This window comes from Condylura cristata, unplaced genomic scaffold, assembly GCF_000260355.1.
Source record: "Condylura cristata isolate star-nosed mole 26May11 unplaced genomic scaffold, ConCri1.0 scaffold00035, whole genome shotgun sequence".
Classification (NCBI taxonomy): domain Eukaryota; kingdom Metazoa; phylum Chordata; class Mammalia; order Eulipotyphla; family Talpidae; genus Condylura; species Condylura cristata.
In genome coordinates, this window is record NW_004567136.1 from 10,889,758 (window position 1) to 10,917,647 (window position 27,890).

The 27,890-nt window shown below is 41.3% G+C and overlaps 1 protein-coding gene across 2 annotated transcripts in view; it reads right to left on the reverse strand.

Annotated features, from left to right (window-relative positions):
- Window positions 1-702: 702 nt before the first annotated feature.
- Window positions 703-27,890, reverse strand: part of MCTP2 (multiple C2 domains, transmembrane 2) — a 144,778-nt gene continuing 117,590 nt past the window's right edge. For both annotated transcript variants that reach the window (XM_012732763.1, XM_012732765.1), the window contains 4 exons: window positions 25,641-25,750; window positions 14,269-14,378; window positions 6,824-6,921; window positions 703-4,752 (listed from right to left, as the gene is read on the reverse strand). In XM_012732763.1, the coding sequence (XP_012588217.1) occupies window positions 4,684-4,752; window positions 6,824-6,921; window positions 14,269-14,378; window positions 25,641-25,750 (387 nt within the window). In that variant the 3' untranslated portion in view covers window positions 703-4,683. The remainder of the gene's footprint in view (window positions 4,753-6,823; window positions 6,922-14,268; window positions 14,379-25,640; window positions 25,751-27,890) is intronic.

Consider the following 27,890-nt stretch of genomic DNA (forward strand, 5'->3'; position numbering starts at 1 on the left):
TTATCTTCTCTTTCTCTTCCTCTCTCTCGATGTTTTTTGTAGAGGCTTATATACATTCATAATTTTATATCACTTCTTATAAGAGAGTTGGAAGGTAATTTTCACTTATATTACCCTGTTGGGTTTAGAGTGAGGATTATAAGAACTTTACAAAATATGTAGAAAAAATGCTGAACTTCTTTGCTATTTCTGGGAGAATTTGTACAAGATCAGCACTTTTTTTTCTTTCCTGAAATATTTAGAGGAATTTCATCTCTTTATTATTATTAAATCAGCTCTTACATTTAAAGCACTTAGAAAGTAACTGCTATTTGGTAAGTGCTATAAGATGTTAACTATTCTTATGTGCTTATCCATTTTCCTCATGTAAATCATTACATTAAAATGCCAGATAAGAACGAAACGGCAGGCTTTATCCAGAAAGACCTATCTAAAGAGGGGTATTATGCTTTATGCCATTATTAGAATCACCGGTCAACTTCCATCCAATGATCAATTGACTACACATAATATTTTCAGAGGCTACTCTGTGTCGCTTTTCAACCATTCAGTTGTGATAAAAGTTAGATTAATACTATGTGAACAAGAGGTAGGTTCTGAAAGAGCATAATTTTTAAATAATGATTTTGGTTAAATGGATCTATAAAAAAATTGTTTTAGCTAAGATTTAATACACTGGTTTGTGCTACATATTTTCCCTTCCAAACATCACCACCTACACTGATTCTTCTTTCTCCTCCCCACAGAACTTTTCAAAAGGTAATTCCATTCAGTCTCCATTTCTCCTACAGTCACTTACTTCCAAACCCAGATCTGGCTTCCTCTCCTGCCACTCCACTGAAATGACCGAGGACCCCAACTTCCATGTCATGATGTCAAGCTCATTGTTCTGCTTTCCACTCATGGAATCACAGTAGCACTTTGTACACCGACCTGAAACACACTCTGATGGCAAATTCCATAACAGCACGTGCCTCATGCTTTTCTCCTATTTAATTCTATTTCTGTTTACATTCCTAGTCTGTTTATCTCACCTATGACTTTTTATACTGAAGTCAAAGTCTTGAATCATGCAGTGTCAACCATATTGCAAGAGTGTTTATCCTTAAACGGATATCTCTCAAGTGTTAGTGTATATCCACATATTGTTACCTCTTTGGGATTCCTTCTCAGAGACTTTTTAATGCTTCATTCAACAGCATCTAAAAGCAGGCTCACGCAGTTCCTCCTATAACTGCTGCTACAATTCTGTCCCTCAACAAAGGTAACCCCATCTCTCTGGAGACAGCCATCCTTTCTCACCACCCACAGTCAAACAACTGTTAAATCATGCTTGCTTTATCTCCTAACCATATCCCAATATCATTTCTTTCTTTCTTTCTTTCTTTTTCCAGTGCCACTGTTTGAAAATCTAAGCTATCATCAACTGACCAGGAGCATAGCGATCACCTCTTCTCTGATACTCAGTACTGTTAGCCTCCCTAGTAAGTACGGGCAGAGTGTTCTTTCAGATCTCAGAATGTCATGTCGCTGCTTGCAAACAATCTGCTTAATATCTCATTCCAGCCAAGCACAGGTGGTTTTTGTTCAGGTCTACTATCAGTTTTCAATATGTGTGTAAAATAAAAAATGATGTAAAAATAAAGTGGAAATTTTATTTTACCACCCACAAGTAAATATATTTCCCTTTGGCTTGTAAGAATTTCTCCAAATATAAAACAGCATTTAATTCAGAGGTTTGTAATTAACATAAATACCAGAATGTTAGTTTTGTATTTAATACAAATAATAGACCACATGAATAGTGCAGGCTTCTCGAAGCGCCCTAGGCCAGTCCAGAAAGGCACAGAAGGCAGAGAAAGAAACGGCATTGATGACTATATTTTAGGTGCCACCTCAAAGGGGCTGTCTTGGGGAGGGTGATGGTTTCGAGGTCTTAGTGATGGTATCGAGGAGGTAGCAATGGGAGAATTTGGTAGATACCACAGAAACATTAAATGTGGGGGAAGGAGATGACATTTCCCCCATTCAAGGAACAATAAAAACCTACCTGTGGCAGAAGAATCTTGAAAGTTTTAAAGGAGCATAGACTTTGTTTAGACAGACTGGAGAGGTTACTCTAAGGGAGAAAAGTCCTCCCAAAGAGAATTAACCCGGCACCATTTAATTGGCACCGTATGTGATTTGTGAGAAGTTAGAGGGAACTCAACTTGGCTGGCGGCTTGTCCAGAGAAGGAGAAGATGGCATGCGAATACTGAGTCTGCTAGTTTTTATATGGGGGAGGGGGGGAGGAGGAAGGATAAAGAACAAAGAAAAGGGGGGAGTCCTAGGGCCTTCCAGCTCATACCCACAAGGGAATAAGGGAGTTAGAAGGAGACTAGGGAGGAGGAATACTGGAGTCAGGCAGTGCGAGAGGATGGTGAGTTTCTGAGGTACTGAGGCGCAGCTAAGAGTCCACAAACCAGCGGCAGGGCGAGACATGGCTGTGTGAAGCTTCGAAAGAGCGAGGAGAGGAGAGAGCGAGGAGAGCTTGGCAAGAATTTAACATCCTACCAAATTCGCTTTAATTATCACCCTGTGAATCCATATGCCATACATTTTACATAACGCTTTCTGGAAACTTCTATACAAGTTTCTGCTTACTTGAGCAAACCTTAACCTCTCACTTAAAACATGCATTGTCAATGTCCAATGTCTACTTAATTAGCAGTGTTTCCCATACACCCTTTATTAAAGGTTGATTCGGCGCTGATCTTAAACTCCAGCTGCTGTTTGTGTCCTCAACTTAACAGTGAGAATTCCATTTGGGCTACAGAGGAAATAAGACTAACTAATGAAGCCTTTTTCTAGGGTAAATTACTTCATTTTGAAATTCTATAGCAAAAGAACAACAATAAAGTATTGGTTCCACTTTTAAATAAATAAAGGGTTCTTTTGCTACTGAGAGTTTTCATTCAAGTGACTGATCGGATCTCACATGTCTGTTTAAAAATGCCTGACTTAGGTCGGTACAAAATGACAGACTATGATAAACTAGATGATAGTCCACCCAAGACAATGAGGCATTGTTTACACAGATGATTGAGTAACTGCTTTAACAAAAGAGGTTCTTGTGTATCTATTGTATGTACAAGTAAGACATTTACTGGGAGCTTTTATAATTTCTGCAAGGCTCTTTTCCAGCCAGCTTCATTAACTTGAAGTAAATCAAATCATGCAGAAATCTGGCTTTGCCAGAAAGCAACCCAGGAAGATATAATATGAAGAAAAACAGACACGGATGATAAGGTTTAGAATCTTTGGCATTTTTCATAAACATTTTCTTTGAAGATTATTAAATTACAACACAGGGGGGAAGAACATAGTAAAACTCACCATTAAATCCGTTTTTTAATCTCAGACTTTACCATTCAGTACATATATAGATCGATGGAGATGTCGATATCTACATCTATCTATATAGAGAGATATATAGTTATAGACATATCTGTATAGATATATGTATGTACGCAGATATATCATGCATATATGTGTGTGTACACACATACATATTTTGCACAAAGTATGTGTCAACGAAATGTGATTTTTACTACTTAAATATCATTTGAACAAAAAGATATTTGCATGCATTTTATATACACACAATGTTGGTTTATCTAGGCAGGGTACTGTGAAATGGTGGGGTACACAAGAAATCAGAGAATTAAAGTAAGACTTAGAGTTGGTACACTTTACAAGTGAGGTTCTGAGATATATTTTAATAACGAGTAGGGTTTTTTTGTTTGTTTGTTGCACCTAGGGGAACAGAGATCAATTTGGACTGCTAAAGTATGTTTACTCTCTGCTCAAAAGTTCAGGCAAGAACAGCCCGAGACAGTGGGGGACCCACCACAGGTAGGAGTAACCTCACTGCTTAGTCTTTATCCGTCTAAGTACTCTGGAAATTGATCCATTCACCCCCCTGCTCCTGCTTCCTGAAGCTTTCATACTGACCTTTTATTTTGGAAATAAGCAAAATAAAAAGTCAGAAGAAATGGCATTTTAAGACAGCCAAATACTTCCAGGAAACCCATACTTCTTGGAGGGGTCACTTCTTGGGACCCATCTGGACATCCATTGCCAGCAATGGAGCATGATGCAGGCTGGGGTCCAGCACCGTGGACTTCACTCGAATTCTACCTACAGGTCTTGGATAATTAAAGCTGAAAGATTCCTAAGGAATTTGGCTAACCCTGGTAACTATTTCAAAATCCATTTATAATCTGCATTATTTAGGCAGGCAATGGTTACCTAAGACTTGTTAAGACAAAGGAAAAAAGTAGTCACATGAACAATAATCTAAAAAGAGTAGGGAGTGGAGATAACTGAATCTTAATGAGACCCTTTCGGAGGTGTGAAAACAAGTTCAAAGTCGCTCTCAAACCCAAGTGTCTCCCGGCTGCGCTCAGGGTGTGTCCAGACCCAGGCAGCCTCGCCTCATCTCCCGTCGAGAAGGGCACTGGACTTTCTATCCGGATTGTTTCCTCTTGCCGTCTGGCCACGACGCCTCCAAGAAGCGGGCCCGCGGTCTGCAGGTGTGTGTGCACCTGCCGGTGAGGAGGGAGTCCGCCTTTCAGAAACACCACCAGGCCAGGCCTGCGTGTCCTCCACACAGCCTCGGGCAGTGCCCGCGGGCGTGGGAGCTAGAGCCCGCTGCGCTTCTTCCGCAGGGGGCTGTGGCTGCCACAGACCTTCAGCTCCGAGTACTGCACCTGTGAAAACAACAAGACGTGAGGCGGGCGGCGAGGTAACCCTAGCTCACCACCGAGTGTGTTAATGGCTCCCCAAGGACAAACCCAGGCAAAGGAAGGAAGGTTCAAAGGTAATGAATCATTTTCTAAACACAGGAACATGGAGGGATTAATTGCAGGAAGGATTTGAAAAGTCATGCATCATTTCTTGAAACCAAAATATTAAAAGCAGATTTTCCTAATGAGATGCATGGGCTCTACCTGCTCTCGGCATCAGCAGATGATTTTAGTTTTGCGTGAGCCCCTTTTCCACCCTAGGAAAGTTTAATAACTGCCTCTTGGGAATGTTTATCTTAATATATGATACAGCTACTTACCAAGAATTATTCACTTAGAAATATCTAAAATCTTGGGGAAAAATATCTCTGCGAATTACACCTATTTATTTTGCTAGAGAGGGAGAAAAATGTTGAAATGGATACCGAGCCCCTGACTTCGATAGATTCCTCTTAAGAGTGGATTTCATGTGCCGTGTAATGGTTAAAACATCTGCAGTAAACGTGAGCTGAGTCCCCGGTGGCAAACTGTCTGTTGTGTGACCAGAAGGCTCTCTTGCCGATACAGAGGCTCCGAATAGCACTGTCTACCTTCCTGGAACGCTCAGAGGGCCAGTGCCTGGACTGTGCAGGTGGAGTCCTTGGGGAAGAAGGCAGGCAAGAACTCACACTGCCAGCCAAGGGACAGGGGCTGCCGCTGCACTGCTTGGCCTGTGGGTTCTGCTAAGTTGATGGTGGGACGCCATTCCAGCAGGGCACGGCAGACCACGGGTGCTCGCTATTTTCAGTATTTATACCAACGTCCCCAAGGACCTGACGCCCATCCCATAAGTTGAAGACACAGACTCCTGAAGAGAAGCACCCCTATCACCTAGTGTTTCAGGAAGGCCCCTTGGCAGCGAGGATGGCCCAACTGTCCATCTTCAGTGCAGAGCAAACAGGGATCAGGTCATTATTCCGTAATCATGTAATGCAGATGTGACAAACCAGTGCATATCTAGAGAATGCATTTTCATAGCTAACCTTGGCATAAAATGAAGACAAAAGGAAAACAGCATCACAGACTCTAATCTCTAGAACTGGGAATGAAGGGGAAAGACACGTGGGGGGGGGGCTTTCAGACCCTCATTTCTGTAACCCCCACAGTTGCTGGGGGCCTGTTGTTTACAGCAGCGGCCCAGTGATAAAAATCAATACCGATTTGGGAGTCTCTCAGCTAAGAAGGCCCCGTCTCTTTGATCGTCGCGGGGCTATTTCAGGCCACGTGCCGCAGCTACCAAGTCTAAGAGCCCAGGTCTCTGTTAGAGAAATTGTCGCCTGCCTCATTCCGTGGGATTTAGAGAGCCTGAACTCTCTAAATCCGCAGGGGCGGGGAAGGGCTGCTGGGTGGGGCTTCCTGGCATTGTCGCCTCCGTTAATCTCTGTGTATCCACAGAAACGGGTCGCTGCTGGACGGAGTGACCATTACCTGTGAATAATACTCTGATTGATCTCAGATTATTTCACGCCGTCTCTGCCTCGCTGTGTATTAGAGTAAGTGGGGGCTTGGCCCTCGGCATCCCTAGGTCTTCAGCAGGAGAGGGGAGAAGGGGAGGGTGGGAGGTAATTGAGGCAAACAGGAACAAAAAGAATAATCCTCTTGTCCCTTCCTTCCCCGAAAATGCCTGCCATCCAGAAGAGGAGAAAAATAAGAAGCCATCCCCCAGCTTTGGGTCTCAAGCTCCCCACTCACTGAGCCGATCTTATCCTCTTTGGGGGGCGGCACGCAATCAGAAAAGGGACAGGCGCCATGGTGGCCAGGCGCTCAGTATGAGTTCCTGATCATTCTGAAGTTTTTTTGTTTGTTTGTTTTTTTCAGGATAATTTTTCCCAGTCATCTCATGCTTTGGACAAAGGTGTTCTTGCCACCTCCCTGCAAGCCAAGCCTCCTGAAGGATTTTCTGATTCCTTATCTCAGTTACCCCGCAGCTCAGCCTCCTGCTCCTTGCCTCCGGGGCTGGCCAGGCACCCGTTGGTGGTGAGGGCTCATTACGTACCTTTTGAACATCAGAGGGAACCCTGGCGAGGAAGTCTAGTAGCTCATTATTGTCGATGGCATAGGGGTTTCGGAGTTTCTTAGTAAACTTATTTATGCCTGAAAAACAGAATCACCAGTAGATATCTTTATCCATCTGTCTGTCTCTGGCTCTCAATCATCATCTGCCCATCAGTTTTCTACCAAGAAGTTATCAATCAGTCATCTATCAACCATATCTATCTATCTACTTATCTATCTGCCTGTCTGTCTGTCTATCATCTACCTACCTACCTACCTATCTTCTATCTATCTATAATCTATCTATTTATCATCTATCTTTAACCGCTTGCCTGCCTGGGGAAGGGAGATCATTCACAAATAGAAATTAGTGTGAAAACAATGACGGGCCCTCCAGGCACACACATTGTCTTCTTCACAGAGGCCTTTTCTTGCAGCAGGGACGCAGGGACTGTCCACGAGGAGCCTGCCTTCTTCAGCTGTGAAAATCCATTACAGCCCCAGCAGCAGGGTGGCTGAAACAGGCTCACACGCTGCAGACCACAGGGCTCTTGGGCAAGGCTGATTAACAGCCGCCTCTGTGAGAACACCAACGTCCCAGATGGGAACCGGCCGGCACCAGCTCGAACAAGCCCGAGCTTGGGGGCTCTGGACAAACGTGAGGGGGAGGCAGGAGGTGGCTTTTTTGTTGCTAAAAGGAAGCTGCAGACTTCTCTCTCCTCCACACCACCTCATTTTCACAGGCTCCTCTCCTCTCCCTGCAGAACAGAACTCGACATGTTGATTGGGCTTAGATGCTGCAGGCAACTGTGAAAAGTTATTATTGGAAAAATTATCGTACTCCCGTCGCTGACTTAATTTATGGACCGCCACACTGGCGCGTGGGCTGGCCTTGGCCTGTGTGTGGCTGGTTTGGGGGGACTGGGCAGCGATAGCATACAGGGGTCCAAGCCGAAGATGTCAACGTGCGGGAGAGCATCCTCCCGGGGCTGCGCCTCAGGCTCGTGGGGCGCGGACATAGTCCTGCCCTGCTTTTCTTGGCAAACCGCTGGTCTCGGGCCTGCTGCCTGCTGCGCCTGCCTGTGTCCAGAGCCCCTAGGCTGCGGTCTTGTCACCATATGTCAACCCTTCTTCTTGCTGAGTTTTAGAAGCAGAAAGAGGAGGTGGCTTCTGAAGCTTGGCCCCAGAGTGCAGGTTTAACAAGGATTCCAGCTGAAGGCCTCTCGGTCCCAGCAGAGGCGGGAACCCTCACCCAGTTGCAGCCGTAGGCCCCTCCTCTGAAGTCAAGGTCGCACTGAACTGCTCCACAGTCCGCAACACATGAGCGGTTTGATGTGCTTCTGCTTTCATTGAATATTGCTCTGCTTTCATCTCAGGACCGGGTTTCCTGCGCGGCCTTCTACCCGATGTGATGCCAACCTGCAGTGGTGACTTCCCAGGGTCAGAGGCACAGCCGCGCAGCCAATGGGGCCCGTCACTGTTCAGGCGGCCGGTGCCGGGGCTGGAGGGGTCCTTTCAAGTGAGCCCCTTCTGTCAAAGCCCCACTCCTGCCTGCCTCTGTTCCCTCTAGCCCAGGACAGCTTCATGCTACTTCACCCCCACCTCATATTGCTCTCTAAAATGTACTCCCCCGCTACTCCCCCCCACCCTCCAACCACCCCACCAGCCACCCCCTCCATACACACACATTTCTTGAGACTGAAATACTTTCACTGTTATTCTAAAGATATCTAATTGTAGCATGGGCTTTTTGGCAAAAGAAAACAGACTAGGCAAAAATGATGAAGGGAAACAAAAGACATATTGAGAAAAGATATATCTCCTATTGTTAATTATACACAGTGTGCGCATCTGGAGTCTGTACAATGAGCAGCAAGGCAGGGATAATATCACAGCCGATCAAAACACTGCATTCTCAGTCACTGAGAAGATTATAAACCTGCACAGTAGCTCAAGTGCACCCATAAGGGCAGAACTAGCCCACCATGCCTGTGGTTGAAAAACTTCATTGGAATAAAAACACTAAGCACATGCGGGTTGCAAGTTTCAAAAGCACAGCATATTGTCAAGGAGTCACAGCTTCCAAGCTCAGCATAGGCACCATACTGCCAAGTGGGTGCCGTCAAGTGCCAGTAAGAGAGCACATACGCCTTGGTCATCTTTAAGGGGCCCTGGGGTGTCAAGGGCAAGGTCATGGAGTGGGGGGTGGGGGGCATGTGGGCATCTGCTCTGGCTGGATGATATGTCAGCTGGGTGGTTTCAGACCAATCACTTAGCTTAGTTTCAGACCCTTGCTAAGATGTCTCAGACTAAAATTTGAAGGTACAATGCAGTTTCTTAGGGTTAAGGGAGGCTCACATTGAAAGACACAAACGAGAAATGCCACAACCTGAAATGCCATTACCATAGGGGATGACATCACAGCTCTGATTTGAGCAAGTTAAGACATCAAAGGAAGCAGTGATGGGGTCTTCATACTGCTGGGCATTGCCAAGACCCAAATCTGGAAGCCTTGGTTTTATCTAGCAGGTTAGGGGTTTTAACATAAACCCTACAAATAGAATTTTACTTTTTTAGCAAAAACATTAATGATAATAAACTTGGGATCCAAATGTCAATGGGTAACTTTTGAGAGTTGCCCTTTTAATAATCCCAGATCATAAAAGAGGAGATTGGTGGGATGGGATGAATGCTCCAGAAAAAAATAATAATAATAATAATAATCGCTTGAAGAAAGTCAAAGAAAAGAAAAATTGTGTGGCTAGCCACTTTGCATATATGGTCACTGGAAAGTAATCCCTTAAATCAGAACATTCTTGCACTTTTCCTGTTATTTATAAGAATATTATACATTCTGGGGAGGGAGAGTATAGGACAAAGGGTTCTACTTGTTCATGGGTGAAACACCAAGTGCCTGGTATATAGAAGTGCTAAGCTCTCAAAGGAGATACAAAGCTCAAAAAGTCATATTGAAGCTCTAGCTTGGGTAACTCATATCTACTATGAATAAAAAGAAGTGGCTCAGACCCGCCCTTAAACATGATTTCCGATTAAAGCATCTGTGATGAATAACAGAATGGAAGGATTATGGGGAATTTCTCAAAAGGAACAAAAATCCCGCATGGGATCTCATCCAAAAAAATCGCTCTGCCTTCTAGAAGCACATAAATGAAAATTTAGATATCTTCCTTAAATTATTTCTCACTTAGTTTGCAAAAATCACACTCCCACACAAAAGATGGTGGGCAGAGAAAATATAAAGGTCAACTGTGTAGTCTGCAAGTACTAAACATGCAGACTCATCCATTCATGAACTATTTGTCAAGTTTTTGTTAAAGATCTTGTATGTGCATATAGCAACATCAGGGGGTTATGGGAGTGAAGAGGCCAGACGTTTGTCTCATCCTTTACAGTGATGTTGGTGAGTGAAGAATGGTTCCTTATGTCATCATGATATGAGGTTACTTTCATATTCCCATGTTAAATAATTCAGATGTATTAACATTTGTGCAAAAAAAATGGCATTACATATTTATACACCCAAAGTGCATAAGTATTATTTGGGTATATGAATATGGAACTAAGGAGCATACAGTCAAATACTTTTGTTTCAAAGGGTTAAAAAGATTGAACAAAGAAATCATTGGATCTTATTCACCTCTTTTAAAAGTCAATGAAAAGGATTTAGTATTTAATAGTGTTCTGCTTATAACCTTAATATAGTTATAAGCAACACTAGAAATATAACATATAACATTATCTTCTTCTACATCAGAAAGTTACTTCCAGACACACAATCATGTAAGAAATGAACAAAAGAATATTCTTGGTGCATGATAGCAAATAACTCATCTGATGAAGAATAAGTCCTAATAGAATTATACAGTATTTTCCATGGAGTCATGGAAATGACATGATAGAAATGCAAGTTTTAGATGATGAGGGAAGGCTATCATAGATCATGTGTTGATGGTCAAGGCTTCTGAATATATTATCTATGGTAAGCTCATCAATAAACTATGAATCCCTGTCTAGAACATAAAGCTGAGGAACCAGACACAGAATATAAAGCTCAAAGGTTTATGCTCCCTGGAGAGCATAATAAATCCCAGTTATTAAATAATTTTATCGACAACCTGAATATTAAACAAAACAAAGCCTCATCAAGTAGATGCAAAAAGTTGACAATTGAAAGCTACTGAGAACTGGAGGAAACATAAGAAGTCAAAGTTAGTTTGCAAAAACAGAGGAACTAGAAGCAACAATCAAAGGGAAAATACAGCATAGTCTTCTTTAAAAAGGGAAAGATGCAGAAAAGCTGATCAAGTCTGCTCCTTGCATAAGAACAAAGCAGACACACAGACCACTGGAATAGTATTGAAAATCCAAAGTTAAATGCTCATCTATATAAACAGCTAATCTACAGCAAAGGAGCCAAGAACAAAAACTGAAACAAGAAAGTCTCTTCAGTACATGGTGTTAGAAAAACTGAATACAGACACACAAAGTGTGAAACTCGACCACCACCTCACACCATACATAAAAATGAACTCAAATGTTTAAAAAACTTGGTTGTAATACCTGAAACCAACATACAGAGAAGAAAACATAGATTAAAACTCTCTGTGAAAAGGCTTCAGTGATTTCTTTGTGTGTTAGTCTCCAAAGGCAAGAAAAACAGAATATAGACCATTGGAACTACATCAAACTAAAAGTTCCTGCACCATGAAAGAAACTATCACTAAAACAATTGATGAGAGATGCTATTCGCACACTATTCATCTAACAAGGAGCTGACAGCCAAGATCTACAAAGAACTCACACAATTCAATGAAAAGAAAATAAATAACCTAACAACAACAACAAAATAATGGTCAGAATAGCTAAAGAGGAGTTTCTCCAAAGACTTACAGGTGATTAACAGGTATATGGTAAGATGTTCATCATTACTTATTTTCAGGAAAATACAAGTCAAATCCACAATGAGCTACTATTTCACACTCGTGAGTATGCCCCAAGTCAGAAAGACCAAAACCGACAAATATTAGTGAGGATGTGAAGAAAAAGGAAGCCTGGTAGCGACTGGTGGGAATGTGCACTGGCCTGGCCTGGATGGAAAGAGAACGGCGATTTCGCAACATAATAAGTAGGTTGACCATATGACCCAGCCAATTCCACTCCTATGTATCTGCCCCAAGAATGTGAAAACATTCATTTCAATGCATTCCATTGTCATGCAAACATTATGTATAGTATCCAAGTTATGGAATCAACCTAAGTGCCTAAAGAAAAGTGCCCTGGGAAAAGGTCACAGATGTACACAATGGAATATTCAGCTATAAAAAAAAGTAAATAAAATCTTGACATTTTTGACACTATGGATAGAGCTGGAAGGGATGATTCTAAACTAGAAGTCAGAAAAAGAAAGACAAACACTGTATGGTATCACAATGTGGACTACAGAGAAACAAAACAAATGATCTGGTAAAACCAAGAAATATACACTAAATACCTGACTGGGGAACTGACGCTACCAGAGTGGAGGTGCCAGGAGGAGAGCAAAGTAGGGGGAGGAACATCGGCCATAGCAGAGGACTTTCGGGGCCACAATGGTGGGCGAGATGTGGTCATGTGGACCTGAAGGAGGTGGTCCTGTACCTCTAAATCATACATGCGGTTGTAAATCAACATTCATTCAATTAAAAATGTCTGCACTTGAATGACAAAGAAATCATGGGGCAAAGTGTTTAACAAGCTGGCCATGCTATTAATTTACATAAACTTAACAATGAACAAAAGGGTTATAATTTTTAATCATATTTTGTTAGGGTCAGACAACATATTTTAAGATCTGTGGTCCAACTGCAATCAGTAAATGAATCTGGAAACTCTTACTTATGAAATGCAATTAACAAAAAAACCAAGATCATTCATCTTTACGGATAATATTTAGTATTGAAGATATTCAGGGAAATACTTTCATAAAATATCTTCTTAATCAGTGGGCCCTGAATCACCCAAGCTGCCCTGGGAGTCAAACACAGAACAGTGTGGCAGAACTGTCCCCAAAGCAAAATGAAACCAGAAAAGAGACAACAAACTCAGCAGAGGCTGTGAGAAGACATCCCCAAGAATGAGGCTCATCTCATCGGTGAAGAGGAAATTGGACTGTTTTTTCCTCTTGGGCTTGCTACAAAGGAGAGAGTCTTCTATTCTGCCTCCTGGACAAAATAGAAAATGGATGATGTGCTCTCACAATCATTCTGCCACTGACGTTTTACATGCTATTTTCATTTTCCCATGATTTTTTTTTTCTATTTCTGAATGTCTAGGTTTGCCTTGCCTTGCGAACAGGATTCTATCTGTGTGGGTTTGGAACAGTGTGCTGTTCCCAGGAAGGGTGGAGGCATCTTCTTCAGTTTCACCTGCCCTAGGCTCCCCTGGGTGGGGGAGAGAGCCTGGACCTCCCCATTCCATGGAAATAGAGCTGTTACAGGTCCCTCTGTGGAGGCTTAAAGGGAAGAATGTGGCTTCTACATCTCAAGCTGACACTGACCCTCTTACCGTCTCTGTGCATCCTGGCATCTGAAAATCCCCAAGGTGGAGCATGCAGCACCCTTGAAGAACCAAGTCATGGAAAAGCCAGAACTTGCAAACTCTCCTGGAGAACGTTTCTCCCAAGTTTAACTGATGACAACACAATCTCCTATCCTATCACCCAGAGTCCAGACCGTTCTAGACACACTTATCCACAAAGCTGGTGTTCTCACCAGGTGCTAACTTAAGCAGTAAATCCAGTCATGACCTGTATTTCAGGTTTGTCATTCCTGTTTCTGGTTTTTTCAAAGCAGCTGAACTCTACAAAGGCTGAAGATCTCCCCTGGGAAATAACTTCCTCTCCTTTCCAGACACTAGGCAATAGTTAGCCAAGGCCCTTCTGCTCTCCTGCCCCCTCTCTCCAACCATAGCTTCTGGATTAAAGTGCTGGATTCGGTTTTGTTTTCATTTTTGTTTTTTTCCCTCCAGGAGAGATGAAGTGTCAGGAACAACCCTGCAGCCCCCAAATCTTCTTTTACAGACTAGAAAGGGCAAGACGCAGGTGTCTGCTCCTTGTCTGAATTTCAGTGTATCCTGAAAGTTTCTGGGCCACAGTCAGATATTATTCAAGAGTATTCACAACTATGAAAGCCCAGCGAGAAATCGCATGCACAATCACATTTTTATTTGATTGCAATTATGTAAGAGGTCTATAAATAGCTATGCTAATCCTTCATGCAACTGGCCTTTTCAGAGAGGTCCTGGAAATTTTTTTTCCCAAAATGCTTCCCTCCATCTCATGTTTAATTGCCAGCAAAAGCACATTTAAAGTTTATGGTCACACTTTAAAAATGAGTAATTGGTTTTTACCTGGAATTGATTATTACAAAAGGACTGTGCCAGACTTACCCCAGATTAAAATGATGTACCGGAGTGGGATGAAATACAAAGTGACGGTGGTGACTATCAGGATCAAGCAGGCCAGGATCGAGAGGAAAGGGACAGTCCAGTTAAATGTGCTGCAGACAAAACACACTCAGGTCATTTTCTCAGGCGCTCCAGAATCCGCGGTATTTTCATTTCACCAATTACACAAATGCAAAAGGCCTACTGGAAAGTTCTTTTAAAAAACCACCTGGAGATGGGCCCTCCCTAGTGGTGCCTCGGGTTAAGGGGCTGCACTGCAAGCTAGCCACAGCTGCCTCCATGCAATTCAATCCCTGGCCCAAGAGCTGACCCACATGGCGCGGCAGACCTCTCCTATCTCCCTCCTGCGCCCCTCAGCAGTGTGCTTCATCAGTCTGCCTGTTCTGCTCCCCACTCTGTCTCTGGTGAATCCTCTCACCACCACTGTATCTCTGGCCTGCACCCCAGTTCTGTTGCATTAAATAATCTTTTTTAAAATAAAGTAAAAAAAATGGTCTAGTTTTAAAAAAAACACCTGGCCAAAAAGATGGCCAAACCGGCACTGAGGAAAGTCTTGATGTGAAGTCACAAAACACAAGACCATTTCAATGGTCACAACCTTGGTGACCTCATCTTCCTGGAACCCACCGTTTCCCAGAGGAGACGCTGGCACTGAAAAGCCACTAAAACCTGCAGATGCTGTCTCGATGGTCCCTGCACGAGAGTTTCCAGAATAAAGGCTAGTCAGACTGCCTCCAAGTTAGCATGACACATGGCTTCCAGAAAAAAGTTAGAAAAAAGAGGACATGAGGACAGTGTTTCTGTATTTTCTAGTGACTTAAAATTTTTAATTTCGGGCTCTCCCTGGTGGTACAATGGGTTAAAGCACTGCGTTAGGAAGCTCTCCGAGGCCACTGCAGCATGAAATCGATCCCCTACCCGGGAGCTGACCCACAGGACGCAGCAGACCTCTCCTGACTCGCCTGCTGCTCCCCTCAGCAGTGGACTTCGTCAGCTTGCCTGTTCTGCTCCTCTCACCCACCACACCTTTAGCCTGCACCCCAGTCCTGTAAGCATAAATAAATAAATCTTTAAAAAAAAATTAATCTCTAGACTCACTGACCAAAGACAGTGAACAGGCTCTGATGGGAAGAAGGGAGTCAGCTGGGCAGGAGAAGGCACTAGAACCTTGACAGTGAGTATGGGGCAGGTTACACACAAATATTGAAGCATGAAGTCATACACCCCAAACTGACATAGTCTTGTAAACCCATGGTGAACTAATATACATTTTACTAAAATAATAATAATAATAACAATAATAATAATAATAATAACTCCATGGCCTGAAACTGACTGGGGTTCACTTGGACCTGAAATGGATGAAGAGTACTTGGCTGTAAACGTAACTTCGCCACCCCAAAGGAGCTGTAGGGTATGATGCACAAGATGCAGAAGTTATTTTCATGGGATCCAGGCTCCTTTCATTGCATCCACTGTCTTCCATGACTTGTCTAATCCCAGAGTAGATGTGGGGTGTGGAATTGAGTAATCCGCAAACCCAATGCCCCAAGGAGCGCCCTTGAGCTGCTAGAATATGTTTTCTTCCAGGATGTCATTTCCACTTAGATGCTGGCCTGTTTAGCCTTCACCTTGTGCTTGCATTGTAATAAGGTGCATTTGTGGTCTTTCAATTTTGCGAGGAGGCTGGGTTACTTGGCAGGAGTAACACAAAACAGCTATTGAGCGCTAGTATTGCCAGGTAACACACTAATGTTATTCATAATTAGTCTGTGACATTCACAATCATCGCTAAGTAAGGCGGGATTCCCATTTTATATATAAGCAAATCAAGGCTGAGAAATATCATCTAGTTTGTATAAATTATCCCAGTTCTGTCAACAGTAAAAGAGATAACCAGTTGTTTTACCCTCTCAACATGATGGAGTGCTATATTTTAATTATCACCCACTGACAGGTACACTATACATCTGTTCATGTGTTGATACATATATGTGTGCATGTGAGTGTATGTATTTAATCTCTCCCTTCTTTAAAGGATAAATTAATATGAATACATTTACATACACTTGTGCATTTTATTGCTCAGTGATTTCTAGCTTATTTCCTTACCAGCAACCATTCTTCTGGACAGTGATTATGAAAAGAGATTTACAATCTGAGTTCAGGCTATCACCCTCCAACAAGCTAAGCCACTAAAGAACAGTGATTTAATCAATCTGAACAAAATTCTGACCGAAGTGGGAATAATTACAATACCCGTATCATAGAGTTTTACTAGACTGAAACAAGACCATCATTTTAAGTTGTTAGTTCAGTTTTTAGAACATTGTAAAAACTGAAACAAAAGGAAAAAAATTACCATATGTTAATTTTTCCTGGAGCTACTTTACTTGACTTTTTCCTTCATGATTTAAGGTAGCTCTATAGTTACTAAAGAAATTAATCCTTTGTCCCAACAGTTTCGAACATTTTCTAGTTTGTTGCTTTCTTGTCTTTGAAAAAAAAAATCTTGTTTATAATTTGGTTTATGTATAAAAGCTGTATATTACATGACCAAATGATCAATGTTTTATTCCAGTGTAGATTTGGTAGTGCCCAAATCTAGCCCAGAAATGGTGCCACTCGTTTAAATCACCAGTGATTACCCCTTGCCATCACATGCTATTTTCTAATGTGATTTTAAATTTCTTCATAGATGTCCTTCCATTCCTGACTGCAGAAATCAGTGTGTTTGTATATATGTAATTTGTGTTTAAAATAGCTATAAAACCTATACATGGTTTGGTATGTGTAATATAAGTATGCTGAGAAAGCCTCTGCAGCGTGTACTCCAGACTCTTAAAGGTTGTTCTCTACGGCAGGATGTGGAGAAGATTCAGGAAAGATGGAGGTACAGGAAACAGTAGGGAGGCTTTCTGGTTGATGAGTTTCTAATGAATGTATAACAAAGTGAGCTAAAGATAAGTAAGAACAAGACAATATAAAATATCAAAAAACTGAAACTAAAAAGCAAGTGAAATGAAATCTCAAATTTAGTGCCCTGTTTTTTTGTTTTTTTTGTTTGTTTTTTGTCTTTGTTGTTGTTGTTGTTTTGTTTTTTTAAGCACTCAGTTTCCACATAAATTGTGGAAACAAATTCACAGCTAGTTAGCAACAAAATCCACCTGCTTTTCACTCTGGGGTAATAATAGCCATTTATTAAGCTAGTAGTTTTCAATTCAATAATAATTCTATTCCAAATTTTAATGGCTTTGTGGCATAAGCAATTGACTCAACTTTTCGGTTTTTATTTTCCCATATGAAATGGAAATACTAACAATAAGTACTTCATAGTGATGAGGAGGGGAATTAGCGAGTTACAATGTACAAGACATTAAAAGCAAAATCTGCCACACAGTATTATTAGTAATTGCCAGTCTCCTTTTCCTTGGTATTACACAAAAGAAATATAGAAAGAGCTACCTAGGCAAGGTCACATCTTGAAGATAATGTTATGCAAAATGCTTGAAATTACTTTTAGTCAAGAAATAGACACAGTGATTGCATATCTAGTACTGGGTGATTTTTAAAACTTCCTTTTGGAAAAAAAGAGAAAACCAACATGAGGTTGATGTAAAATTAGGAAAACACCAGAATGTGTAAAATAACAGTATTGCTAAGAACTCAGGAAGTAACTAAGCTCCAAAGTCAACTTTCACTTGTATCATTTTTGCCAAATCTTGAAATTTGAACTTAAGTCTGTTACCTACATGGGATGCTAAAGTAAAGCTAGGGCCTCCTCAACAGACCCGAAAAGGAAAGCATTTCCTCAAACTTACACACTCGGGGTGAGGATGGTAAGGGAGGGAAAGGAAGACTGCGCTTCATGGAACAGAAGTTGGAGCAAAGAGCTCTGTTACCATCCCAGTGTCCAGTGGAGTAATTTATAATCTGCCTCTCTGCTACCAGTGCAGTTTAAAAAGCTGCACTGGTAATAATAAAACAATAGAAATCTAAGGTTGGCAGTAACCTCTGGTGGCTCAAGCTGTAAAAAAATGCACTTTCGACACAGGTAGCTGAATATTCTTCCAAATACTCACTGACTCGTCACCAAAAACACGAAACAGAGAAAATACGAATTTATGGTTAAGATTGAAAAACACATAAGGACAATCAGCATCATGAGAAGAGTCAGCGAAAGCAAAAGTCAAATCTGAAACAAGACTTCAGTGGATGTCATCAAACAAGAGGGTAAATGGTGATGTGCAGTGTGTTAAAGGCAAAACAGGGACTTGCAAATATGACCCAGAGGACACGAAGATCTGAAAAATAAAGTATGACCTTCAAAAGTGACAACTACGATGATCATGATTAAAACCCAAAATGCACGGATTAAACGTGCCTTTAAATACCAAGGATTTAGGCAGTGGAAGATAATCTAAAGAAAATCTTTCAAGCCATGATGAGCGCACAAAGGTGAAATAGAGCAAAGAGAAGTTAAGCAGACAGAACACAGACAAAGGGGATCCCTACACTACGGAGAAAACGATCAAAGTAATACTGTGAGACAGCTGGGCATAGTGGAAGCTATTTGGTAACAACTAAAATACAGCGAGAGGCATTTACATTGCTCCGGAGCACAGAGAACGGGAAGGCATGTGTGTGGGTGGGGGAGGGAGATGGACAGGCAAGAATAAGTGAAATACTTAGTAAAAAACACAGGTTTAAAACCTAAATATCTTGGTAAATTCATTGAGTGTCTGACTCATTTAGTGAATTCAAATTTATTAAATTTAAGGGAATGCATGCTGCAATTAAGAGAAGGCCCAAAAGAAGAAAGTGATTTAAAACAACGCAGAGTTTCGATTAAAAGAAAAAGATGGAAAAGGCTATATTATAAAAAAGGATTGTATGACATTCTACTAGTCAAACAAGACATTAAGGCAAAATTTTATTTACTACGTACTCATTATTTAGAGATAAACAGACCATTTACTATCAATCCATGATCTGATTCATCAAGAAAATATTACAAATTTAATATGAATAAGAATAACAGAATAATAACTCTTCAGAATATGTAAAACAAAAGCTGGTGAAAGTACAAGGAACTACAGTAGGATTGAAAATACATCTCTAAGTAACTGTCAGAACAAGCTTACAAAAGTAAAAATCAGTAGGCGTACAAAGGATTTGAACACAACGAATTGAATCAATGAATATATAAAGAACAATACAATTAGTAACCTTTTCAAGCTCACAGAGAAAAATTTCAAAATAAGCTGTTTGCCAAGTTCACTGCATCTGACCATAAAGCAATTAAGTTAGACATCACGCACAAAATAGACAACTAGAAAAACCTTCCTATACTAGGAACTTACGCAGTGGAATCTTGACCAAGAAAGAAATCAAAATAAAAGTTAGAAAACATTTTTCCTAATCTTGAGTAATAAGGAAAAGAAGCCAAATTGTCTGGCAAGGAGCTGAGTTGTGCTTACAGTAAATTGTGGAGTCTCAAATGTTTATGTCAAGAAACTAGAAAGATTGAAAATAAATGATCTCGTTAGCCATCTTAAAAAGTAAGAAATTAATAAAAAAAAAGTAAAAGTAAGTAAATTAATACCAAAGGAAGAAAGTAATAAAGATAAGAGTAGTAATTAGTGAAAGAGAAAACAGACATCAGGGACCATGAACAAAGGCAAACACTGACTCTTTTTAAAGACTAACATAATTGATAAATCTCTGCCAAGAAGAAAGAAGGAAAAACACAGAAATATCAACCATTAAAAAGTGGATAACATTACAGATTCTGCTGGCATTAAAGATAGTAAGAAGTTTTTTTAAACAACCTTATAGCAAAAAAGTAGAAGATGAAACAAACAGAAACTTAGAAAATGATGACCCATAGACATAGAGAAGATAAAATGGTTGAAGATTAATATATATTATAGAAACTGAACATTTAATTAAAACTGGGCCCAAAAGAAAACTTCCGGCCCAGATGCTTCACCAGCAAATTTTTTCAAATCTTCCGTGAGTAATGGCAACAGGCTGACGTTCACTCCCCTAGGAAATGATGAAGAGGGAACATTTTCTGCTTTGTTTGAGTCTAGAATGAACTTCTCTATACCAAGAAGACTTTTTAAAAGATTTATTTATTTATGCATACAATAATTGGGGTACAGGCCAGAGGTACAGTTGGTGAGAAGTTTCACCAGAGGCAGAGTGAGGAGCAGAACAAGTGGATCTACTGAAATGCACTGCTGAGGGGACCAGGGGTCAGGACAGGAGAGGTCTGCTGCATCATGTGGGTCACCTCTTTGGCCAAGGTCAAAATCATGCTGCAGTGGCTTCAGATAGCTTCATTGTGCTGTGCTTTAACCCACTGAACCACCAGAGAGGGCCCACTACCACAATTTATAGATCAAATCTCACTGCCAATCATAGCTGCTAAACTCCTAAGGAAAAAAAAAAGAAAAGAAAAAGAAAATGGAACCCAGCAATATATAAAAAGATGGCGTAACACCGCAAAGAAGGGCTTATCCACAAAAGAGAAGACAGATTGAATTTGAGAATCAATCTCATGAATACACCACCTAATAAAACAGAAAGGAACAAAAATCTCAGTGAATGAAGAAAGTCTGACAAAACTAACGTTCATGATAAAAACAAACTTAGCAAATTCAGAATCAAAGGAAACTTCCTCAGCCTGATAGAGCAGCTTTACAAAAAATCCATAGCAAATATCACTCTTGAGGGTAAAATGCTGAAAGCGTCTCTCTGAGCTCATGTGTAAGAAAAGAATAGTCACAGACTCCAATTCTGTTTAACTTTGTACTGGAGCTACCAGCAGCACAAGCCAAGGAGAAAAAGTAAACTACATAAGGACTGGAAAATAAGATAGAAAAAAATTTCCCTAGATGACATTTATGTGCTAGAAAATCCATAATCTTCAGATAAAAATTAAGATAATGAACTGACCAAGATTAATCAAAAAGAGTGTAATGTAAGAAAATTGATTTTACTTCTTTATCCCAGTGATATGTAGAAAATAAAATCTAAAAGAAAGTTTATAATAAATCAAGTGCCTGGGATATATCTCACAAAAATATGTCAAACTTCTACACATAAAGATCTAAAATAATATTGAAATAAAGATAACATGACTATATGGAGGAATATACATGTAAAAGAAAATTGAAATTTTATCACAGTGCCAAGTCTTTCCCAATTAATGCAATCCTTATGAAGTTCTCAAAAGTGGTGTGTTTGCACACAAGTGTGCAGAGTGTGTCTGTGCTGGGCAGAGATGTATACCAAATACTCTTGTAAACATGAACAGATTTTCCCTCCCAGCAACCACGTCAGTTTACTTGCACATTTTTCATCCAGCAACCCACAGCTTCAGTATAAAGTATTACTCTGTTTTTCTTTTTAAACTTAGACGCAGGGGGCCAACATCAAAGCAATTTGCCAAAATAATACTTCCAGTATTAATATGCATGAAATCATTTAATTTTTCCAAAGTTGTTATAAAGCAGGAATTACTACTATTGCCATTCTACAGAGCAGAACTAATGAGGCACAACAGATAAATAACTGGCCCCAAGTCACTAAAGCCCAGGGCAAGTGGCAGAACTGGGATCTGGAACCAGAAAGTCCGGTTAAGACCCCAACTCACAGCCTCGAGATTAGACACTTCAGTAAATGTTAGCAGGAGTATTTTCCTTAATTTCACCACTCGTATATTGTGGATAGGACTGGGGACTTACTTAGAAGACACTGTCTAGTAACCCTCTGACACTCAAATCGTACCCACCTTCTCATCATTTATCTCGGAATATCCTGCAGTATGTGCACTTTCACAGAACACCCAAGGCTCAAAAGCCCCAGTATATCAAAGCTCTCCATCTCAAAATAAAATCATGTATTAAACATTTTCAGACTTCCCCAGTTTCCTAACCAGGAGTCCCCAAATCCCAAGAAAGAAACCCTTGACTCTGGCAACAAGGAGATAAATAAGCCAAATGTTCATTTTAATCAAAGCAATTCAATAAAACCCTTATTCTTTCAGCCATCAGTTTCACGGACATGCTTCAGAATATAATTTTCAAAATTGGAAACGCAAACCAAAGTGGCCTGACCACATCTGAGGAGGGGGACACCCGATTCCTTCCCCAGCTGTTTGACCTTTGCATCAGTAGGCTCCTCATTCTCTTCATTTCCCAAATCTGGTTGAATGAAGCCCTATGACTCATCTTCCCGTGGAAACAGACCCAGCTGATCATGAGGCCCCGTGGATTACTCTCCCAGGCTGACGCCAGTAGTGTCCCCCTTCTTACCAGCACAGTTTGTATGGGAGCTTGTGAGCTCCCCACCCACCTGGCCTCACCCCTATTTGGTCATTCTGCCCTAACTTCTTTGTCCCTTTCAATGTTTCTCCCTGAAATTAAACACAAGATGCAAACATCTGTCATTCCCCGAGTCCTTGCTATGACTCAAACTCACTTCACCTGTTCTCTCATCTCCGTCACTTAGTAATTCTCCAGATCACTTAGTAATTCTGCCCATGAATGTGACCTCCACACTTACTCTGGGACATTTGCAGGGATGATGCCCCTGACTCAGATGTTCCTGAATCTCATGATCTCCTCCGAGGAGATCCCTAACTACTCGAGGACATAGGTGGTGGCCCCAGCTTCCATGACAACAGGACAGGTAACGTGCATTGCTCTTCTGACCCATCCTGCCTGCTGTCAGGAATAACATAAAGCTACACGTTACGTAAATGCTTCAGCCATATCTCCGTGTACATGTGATACTTGTGTAATGGTACGAGAGGATGACCGGAGCTAGGAGAGAAGAGCAGTAGCATCAACGTGAGTGATGGGAGAAAAGATCCTTTCAAGAACTGAGAGGGAGAGTGAAAGTTGAAACATTTTGGGCAGGTCAATATTTGTCTTATTAACAATTGCACTTTCAGAATTATGCTCCATAGCAAAATTAGTGTAAATATGCCTCATGGCTATGTGCGGATGTCCACTGCCTCATGGATGATAAAAGAAGAAAAAGGTAGATGGCATCTTACATTTCTATCAATAAAAAAATCATTAAATAAAAATAATGAAAAGAAATACAGGTCATCCCATATAAATGTTCTCCATTGGGGTTCTCCTTCTCGGTAACTGGGGGCCTCACCGTGAGAGTTTTATGCAAGTCTATTTATTTGCTCTTCCCAAAAACTGAGTGAAAGTTTTCCTTCAGCAGAGAATCACAATAGAATTCCAGCAGAATTACACATGCCATCCCATTTGAATGCCCAGCAGGAGTTTAAGGTCACTGTCGCCATGAATGGCCAGAGAATGAATAGGAACTGAGCCTCTGAGCGGCCCTGTGTGGCAGCTGGGAAGAACAGTGCCCTGTTCATGGCTGAAAATGCGTCTCACATGTGGCCCCACAGCTGCACTGGGCACGGCCACCCCTTAAAGCCCTGTAGAGCGGGGGCCTGTTAAGTTGCTCTGTCCTCTTCTTTCATCGCACAAAGTTCCTGGATGATTATCAACTACACAACAGCCACATTTGTCCTCTAGAGATGTTCAAGCACATACAGTGTTAGTAATGACACAGCCTTCCTTCCCGGTCTCGCCCCCACTCCACATCCTCTCACCCCCTTGACACCACACATCACTCACTCCATCTTCTCATTGACATTTCCATCCACTCGAGGTCTTGCCTGGTCAGCCTCAGCAACAAACACTGCCACCACCAACCTCTACCACAGCCCCTACCTCTCTCTAGAGCCGGCAGTCTTGGGCTCCGAGTCCAGACAAGAGGGGTCCTGCCAACTGAGACTCCTATTTATTGTTCTATGTCCAGCTATTGCCTTCCATTCCAGAAATTCTGAGAAGCTGCTGCTTCTTCAATTTTCCTCTGTGTCTCTCCCTCCAACCCAATTCTAGGCCAGTCAGACCTCTCCTCACATCCTGTCTAACTTCTACACAGCATCAATGGCACTGAATTCTGTCTTACTATCATTCTTCTCCCTCACTGCAAAATAGATCACTAGAGGTAATGACAAGATAATACAGTGGGAAGTCAGGCTCAAAACCAAGTTGTCTAGTTCATTTTCTCTGCGATCTTGGACAATGATCTAATTACCCTGTGCTTCAATTTCCTCATCTGCAAAATGGGAACACTAGCAATCCTTGCTCCACAGAATTACTGAAGTCACTTATCTTTTAACTAATTCCTTGAAGAAGAAATAACATGCAACGGGCTTAGAACAGTCTGGCTGGAGCAGGACAAGAGCTGATGTTGCTGTTTTCCATGCTACAGTTATTTTTACTCATTGTTAGATCATGTCCTTGCCTAGACTCAGTAACAGGCTGTTGAATAAATGAATGAAGAAATGCCCTTCCCAACCCCTCACTATTTTCTATTATAACTATGCTTTTGTTAAACAATCTTAAATTGAATCAGATTTTAGTTACCAATTAATTGGATACCAAAAGGAATAAGTTTCTAAGCATTTGTATTGAAAAACAAAAAACTTTACTGATCTTTAAGTTTTCTTCCATTAATACATGGACAGTGGGAGTAAACATGTGTAAATGTGGTAAAAACTCACAAACAAAACGAATTACAGAAAGTTTTTCTGTACCTGACTGCCATTAGAAAATGTAGCCCTCCTGCTCTGAGAGAGTGCGGAACTATGGGTGGGTTGCAACATGTTACTATAAACAAGATTTCATGGGAACGCAGACCTGTTCATTGACATATCAGCTATGGGAGCTTTGACCTCACTACCTTGTGAAGAGACCACATAACCCACAGAGTTGAAAATACTTACACTGTGGCCCTTTACATAAAGAGCTTGTTGCCCTGTATTCTAAGGCATCCACATACATGAGGACTTAACAACTCCGTGTCTATGAAGCTGCTGGATAATAACCATTTTTTGGGAATTAACAAAAGCTACATTGCAGTCACTTACTGTACTGATTCAGAGGAGAATAAACCTCCTTTAGAACATATTTGCTTCCCTTTTAATTTCTGAATAGTATATTCTATTTTTTCAAATCTGTGATTCATTATCCAAGCCAGGATATGGTTGAGGGTGGAAGGGGGTGCTATTAATAATTCTATGGGTATGACTGGTTTAATGGGGCCATAGGGTCACTCAGATCTGAGGCACTATCACCTGTGAGAGGACAAGCCGAAGACCAAACCCACAAAGTTCATAGGCTTGTCCCATGCCACGGCTCTCGCTTCTGTCTGTGTCTTCCGGTCCCACTGTGCCCACCCAGCCCTCTACCCTGCAGGTCTGGTGGCCAGCGGCTCTCCTGATCCCAAGAGGCAAATGCAGAACTTACTTTTTAATTCTTTCTCCAAAAGAAGCGACTTCCTCCAAGATGTTTTGAACAGTTGACACAATATCCTGCACCATGTATATCCTTTCAATGAACCCCTTCTTCTCAGACTCCTAAAAAACAGAATTGCAAGATTTAACCCAGTTACTTCATGTTTATTGCCATGCTGTAGAAGTGGTGGTCCTTGCCATGCAGCCATGATCATTACCAACAAGAGATGCAGAAAGAGTGTTTGTTCACCACTTAAATCTTTTTATTGCCTCCAAAGAGCATCTGCACAGCCATTCAGATGAGCCCACTGAGAGTTCAACAACACAGTTGTTGCCCCATGGTCATCCCAGCTGAGGCACGGACCACTGGTGGGAGGCCAAGTCTGAAGCCAAACCCACAAAGCTTGGAGTCCTAAGGACTGGAAGCCCCAAGCCCAGGAGCTTCTCCCTTGGAGTGGCTGTTCCTGCCAGACAACTTTGCAGCCCCGCGGATTGGCCGACACCAACATCCGTGAGGTCTCCCCAGTTTATCTGCTCATCTCTTCTCTCCCTTCACCTCAGAACTGACTCCAGTAGGTGAGTGGAGGATGTGTTGGAAAAGGAGATCATGTGTTTCCTAGGGCTGTGGTCTCTTACTCAAACCCTGCTTCCTTTTTTAAACCCACTGCAGATCTGAGGGGCATGCCAGCCAGCCTCGGAAGCAAAGCCAGCAGCTGAAGACTAGCTACGGAATCCCCCTCTCACACTGCTGGAGACCTAGGAGATGCTCAACAACTGTTTTTTCCTTCATGGGACTGAAAGCAGATACAGTCTTCAGTTCTTCATGCAAAATGGAACTCAGCTTTCTAATATATTATCCTTATTCTTATTTGCCTTATTGAAATATCAAGTGTGTTTTAACAGATAGGTAGCTAATGAGTATATAAATAATTTACAAATTACTCTGATGTGAGAGGAAAGAAGATTCCAGAAAGAGTATTTTTACACATTTTTGTACTCTGAAATAATATCCCAGCTCCCTTAGAACTTCATGGAACTGGGGTTTGGCAATTGTACAGCTCACATAGGGAACCCAAAACCTCAAGACTTTATTTCCTTTCTAGAATTTTACCTGGGTTGGAGCCATATTAAATTATTCAGCAAATGGTTTTAAATTGAGGCCATTTCTAGAATAACTTTCTGTGTAGCAAAAGAAAACCAATATTGCATTCTCATGCTATCCGTCCCATCCAGTTAGGCACTGAGAGGCACAAAGGATCCCCATCAGCCTGCAGTGACTGCTGGTACAGGCACTGAGGGCAGAAACCTCCAGACGCCCTCACTTTCTGCTTGCTCCTGCTTATGGAGCTACTCTCCAGAGAGGGGCAGAGGTCCCCCTGACACCCGTGCTTTTTATGGGGTGCTTTCAGGACTTCTTACCATCTGGTCTGTACCCCTCTCTGCAGCTTCTCGAGATACATATCTCCTCTTGTAGTGTCAAGCTTGCAAGATACATTCCTTTCTTCACCCTAATTTTTAATTTCATATTTCCTCTGCTCTTTCACTAATTCTAATTCTCCACACAGTCTGCGATAAAGATCAGACCCTGCCTGAGAGCTCATCGTGTCTCTCCGTGGAAGGACAGTGTTTACAGCGATGGTTGAATGCACTGGGTCATCTTACCCAAAGGGCAAACGTGGGTTCCTCTTTTCAGCAGCAGAGATTTTAAGTCAAAACAGTTTCTTTGGAGAATGATTCAAATGTCTACGTGGCTTAATTCCATAAAACTTTCTCACTTCAGGTGACTGAGACTTTTCCCCCATAGGGTGAGGATCTGAGTGTAAGTAAGCACCCATTAATTTAGCAAAATTAGTAATGATTGTCATAACATCCATTTACTTTTTAATGAATTTGATATCTGATTTGAGTAGTCAACATTCAAAGAATAGAATAAGGATTCCCACAATATCTAGGGTATTTTATCAACCAAATCTATACACTTCTAAGATTAAAAGCGATCAAGTAATTCAATTTGGGAAATACTCATCAACTGACAACTTTGATGAAATTGGTAGAGCTAAAGAATGGTTTCACTTTATATAATTTCATAAATACATTGTTTCAAAATCTATAATAGGCTTTATGTTAATTAGACCATAAGTAACTTATTTATATGATCTTTATATTTACACATTTATATATACAGGTGTATATATACACTTATATATATATATATAGTTGGTCTCATAGTTATATCTACTTATAATCTCACCTCAGGATTACA